This window comes from Engraulis encrasicolus, chromosome 15, assembly GCF_034702125.1.
Source record: "Engraulis encrasicolus isolate BLACKSEA-1 chromosome 15, IST_EnEncr_1.0, whole genome shotgun sequence".
Classification (NCBI taxonomy): Eukaryota; Metazoa; Chordata; class Actinopteri; order Clupeiformes; family Engraulidae; genus Engraulis; species Engraulis encrasicolus.
The window spans coordinates 51,582,002-51,587,001 of record NC_085871.1 but is presented as its reverse complement, the minus strand read 5'-3'; the positions used below and the strand labels follow the sequence as shown (position 1 = coordinate 51,587,001).

Here is a 5,000-nt window from a genome sequence, read left to right as displayed (position 1 = left end):
GCAGGACAAACACAAATAACAAGATAAAAGCCACATCTCAAGATACAAGTTGTAAAGGTGCCGGTATGCTTGCTGCAAGATACGCGAGCGCGTGCACGATTCGTTCATGAACGCGTTAACATGCATATTTAATGTCAATTTCGCACATGTTGGACATGCGGATGACATGCATGTTGGACATGCGTGCGTCAGGTGCAATATCTTCAAACTCCCTGGGGGCGATCGTAAGATAGACTTACGTGTGTGCTCTCCTCCTCAGTCTGTAACTATCTTTTTCCTCTGTTGAAGCAGTAGGTTAAACCCCACACATCCAAAACGTCTGACCTGAGAGCAGGACAAACACAAATAACAAGATAAAAGCCACATATCAAGATAAAAGCCACATATCAAGATAAAAGATGGAAAAAGTCCGCTTCAACTATTTTCTGCTCCCACTTTTTTTTTCTTTTTGTAATGTTCTGGGTGAAAACGCTCTGAAAATGTCACGTGTCAGAAAACTGACTTTTTCCATCTTTTATCTTTTCACCCTCTTCCTCTTCCTCTGTCCCAGACTCTCACACCATTTATCTCCTCCACAAACACACACCCATGCTTCCTCCCCCAGCATGTGAACTACTTGTGTTTCTTTCTCTGTGTGTGGTTATTGTCTAGGACGTGTGTCTTGGACGTGTGTGTGTGTATGTGTGTGTGTTAGTGTGAAAATATTGCAAATCTTGCTAATATTTATACATCAATGTACATCCTTATACGAACATGCAATTCCATTTATTTATCCATTCACACAATTTTTTTTCTCTCTCTCTTTTCTTTTCTCTCAATCCCCCCAACTATCTTTCCATCCCCCATCCCCTCCATCCCTTTCTGTCTCTCTCCCTCTCTCTCTCTCTCTCTCTCTCTCTCTCTCTCGCTCTCTCTCTCTCTCTCTCTCTCCTCCGCCCCCCATCATCTCTCTCTCAGATCTTACAGGTGAATCTAGTGATGTCCATCTTGCTGTATGTGATGTTCCTCGCGTACCTCTATGGTATCCAGGCAACATCCTCCATGGACACACGGCAACAGCATCAGCAGCAGCATCAGCACCACCAGCCCACGCCCGACCCCATCAACACCCTCATCATCAAGCTGCTGCAGGTGAGAGTCACTTTATTTTATTCATTTATGATGTATTTTTATCTTATTTTGCAATCATATTTATGGTCATTTTAACCTTTTATTGACCATTGCACTTTATATCTGTCATGTGGTACATGTTGTTGTTGTTGTCTATATGTGTTTACGTATGTCTTGCTACCCCTTTTGGGGACAATAAAGTTGAAATTTGAAGTTGAAGAAATGTTATACTACAGATCGTAGGGATGTAGGCTGTAACGAGACACTTAACTCACAATTAGATTCATATCAAGATTTTTGACCTACAGTTCGGTACTACCAACGCTTTTTTGTATCAATTAATTTGCTTTTTCACATTGGCAAACTGTTTTTCTGGAGGACTCTGATGAAGACGCATGTCGAAACGTACTGCACTGAAAAAAATAAATAACAGAAAATAGACATCCGTGTGGCACCAGATTATTTTCCCTTTGTATTTAGTATTTAGTCCTGCTCTGGTTGCACCGGATTGTCAATTTAGAAGTGCGGAGTGCGCATCTCCTTTGTTTTTCTGGACTGTCATAATTTTGAAAGGGCGTATCACAATACTGCCTTCTTGCACCGCGATACAGTATTGTGCCAGAGTTTCTTTGTCATCAACTTTCAAGCCATGAAAGCATGGGGGCCGCTAGGTGGGGAAAAGTGGTACAGATTCTAAGGGGCCAAGCACTGATAGGAGNCCTTACAGTAAGGGGACCCAAGCACTGAGAGTGGCCGTCAATTGGGCCCAAAATTCAAATCTTTCATGAGGCCCAACATTTCTGGCAGCGCCCCTGCATGAAAGTGTCCACTTCTATCTATAAGGTGAAGGGCAGAGATAGGAAGATGCATAAGATGGGGAGTAGGACTGGCAGTCTGCTTCCTAAGAATAGGAACTCACACCTACAGGGACAATAGGTACCTAAGCGATTGTTAAAGGACCAGTTCAGTCAATTTCAACATGCTGTTGTATTGCTCACGCTACCCTTGACTTGTCAGTACCCGGTGATGCCACATTTTTCGGCTCAGCCCTTTCCGAGATATGAGCAATTCTAATGGGGGCAGCGTTTGTTTACATTTTTAAAAAATGAAACATAGGCCAACTGCAAATATTTTTCCAAAAGGTACTGCTGTTTGTTAGTTGTCTGCTGATGTTTTATAACCTTTTGGATGTTTTTGGGAATAAATAAAACAAAAATAAGACTAAGCTAAACCAAATAACATGAAACATGTTTCTCACATCCTTTCACAGGCCGACATCAGTCGCAGCCGGCCCAAGACCCAGAGGAGAGGGGGGGACGCGGCGGGGAGTCCAGCCCAACAAGGAGCACCTTCCTCCGGGGTGGAGCTGGGGATCGGCCCCCCTGTACTCCCGGACGCCCGGGACTCTCCTGTGATGGACCTGCCAAAGGATGATGAGGCTGCGTCGTCATCGCTGTTGTTGTCAGATCCTCCTCCTCCTCCTCCTCCTCAGTCCCTCCCCCTCTCCCGCCAACGTAGCTCCTCCCTTTACCAGGCGGTCCCAGACCTCTCCCTGGAGTTGCTACAGCAACATAAACGCTACAACTCGCCGCGCGTGTTGCTTAGCAACCGGCCGCCCATGCAGCCGCCTCCCCTCTACCTGATGGACGACTTCGTCAGCACTAACGAGGGAGGAGGAGGAGCCAACGCTAACGAGCTGGGCGTGGCGGCCACCAACAGAACCAGGAAGCGGCGCTACGCGGAGCACAAGAGCTACCGCGGCGAGTACTCGGTGTGCGACAGCGAGAGCAAGTGGGTGACGGACAAGAGCAATGCGGTGGACATCCGCGGCAACCCGGTGCTGGTGCTTGGGACCATCCCGTCCAACGCGGGCCGGCCCGACGTCAAGCAGTACTTCTACGAGACGCGCTGCCGCGCCTCGCGGCCCTTCAAGAGCGGTTGCCGGGGCATCGACGACAAGCACTGGAACTCGCAGTGCAAGACGACGCAGACGTACGTGCGCGCGCTCACGCAGGACAAGGCCACGCACGACAAGGTGTCCGTCGGCTGGCGGTGGATACGAATCGACACCTCGTGCGTGTGCGCACTCTCGCGGAAACGCCGCAGAACATAATGCAAACACACGCACGCACACACATACACCAGTGGTGGAACTTAGGTTCAAAGTGACTAGTGGGTTGACAAATTTACCCGTCAGCGCTGAAATTTACCTGTATTTGACAGGTGGACGGGTGTAAAGTTCCAATCCTGACACACACACACATACAAACAAACACAACAATGTGTGGCGAGCAGTTATGGAGAGAAACTACGTGCTGCAGAGACATGAACACACACACACTCATGTGGTTACACCGGACCAAAAGACACCGGACCGCTGCTCTGCTCCACCACCCTGGGCACTGAAGTGACTGCTTTCCAGGGCGGGGGGAGGGGAGGACGGACGGGGGAGGGGGAGGGATCAGACGCTGTAAATATATAAATATAAATTATTATTTAAGTTATATGAAAACAAATGCATGTAGTTTATACATGTCTATATATATTATGTATAGGTATATTTGTGTTATTTATTAAAAGTCTTCAGCAGAGGAAAATCTTGTTAAAAAATAAAAATAACACAAAAAAGCAGAATGTGTAAAGCGATGAAAGAGACATTTTTGCAGAAAGAGACACATGCGGAATGATACTGATGCTATAGCGCTAGGCTAGGCTAAGCTAAACTAGCGGAGCGCTACAGGGTCAAACTATGTGCCTTGCTCACAACACTGCAACGTCCAATAGCATTGCCCGACCCGTTGCTATGGAGCTGCTGTCAATCAAAGACAAATCCACTGGGGATGTGGAGTCCGTTGCTAGGCAACTGCTGTCAATCAAAGACGATTCCACTGGGGGGTAAGTGAGATACGTTGCTAAGGAGCTACTGTTGAAGACAACATCACCCACTAGCAACAGTGGGGTCCGTCGTCACGGAGATACTGTCAGTCAGACCCATCACCCGAGTCAATGGGATCAGTCGCTATGGAAACTCCTGTCAATCAAAGACACATCACCTGAGGCAGTGGGGGCTGTTGCTACGCACCTGTTGCTATGCACCTGTTGCTATGCACCTACCGTCATTCAAAGCTACATTCTCATCAGTATTGGAACACACACCCAACTCTGGGTGCATCCCAATATGTGACCTTGCCTCCTCCACTTGTGCTTGTCTCCTCGTCCCGCCTCCTGGCCCCTCCTCCGTGGAGAAAACGATAAAGTTTCCCAGCTGTCAGCCTCGCCACAACAACTTTTGAGGGACTGTTTTTCATTCACCATCCCAATTGCAAACGAGAAAAAGACTCTACAATGGAGCTTTTGCAAGATATTGAAATATAATGCTGTTGTCAGTGATGTCATCATGACGAGAAGCGAGTGGAGGAGGCAAGTGGAGGAGGCAAGGTCACATATTGGGATGCACCCTCTGTGGTCATTCTAAACTGTGGCGTCACAATATTATCTATTGTCTTTGTCCCCGTTCCTATTGTTCTACTTTTCATTGTCGAAAGTACAGACTCGAATATCAATCAATGTCATGTATATACTATACATTATATAGAGATATATAACAGAAATGCATGGAGTTGTTGTTGAGAAATAACGTATATATTATATTTTTATGGACTGGCGGCCATCTTGTCGACCATCGGTGCTCACTGCACTGCAAGAGTCTACTGTGTAGTGTGGCATCACCTGCTACCACAAGAACTTCTGCCCAACACGTCACTGGATCCATTCACACACACACACACACACACACACACACACACACACACACACACACACACACACACACACACACACACACACACACACACACACACACACACACACACACACACACTCACAAACAC

The 5,000-nt window shown here is 47.1% G+C and overlaps 1 protein-coding gene across 1 annotated transcript in view; it reads left to right on the top strand.

The window, feature by feature from the left end:
• The window catches only part of ntf3 (neurotrophin 3), a 122,583-nt gene extending 119,016 nt beyond the window's left edge, over positions 1 to 3,567 (top strand). The window contains exons 2-3 of the mRNA XM_063217654.1: positions 958 to 1,131; positions 2,381 to 3,567. Coding sequence (XP_063073724.1) covers positions 958 to 1,131; positions 2,381 to 3,223 — 1,017 coding nt within the window. The 3' untranslated portion in view covers positions 3,224 to 3,567. The remainder of the gene's footprint in view (positions 1 to 957; positions 1,132 to 2,380) is intronic.
• The last annotated feature ends 1,433 nt before the right edge of the window (positions 3,568 to 5,000 follow it).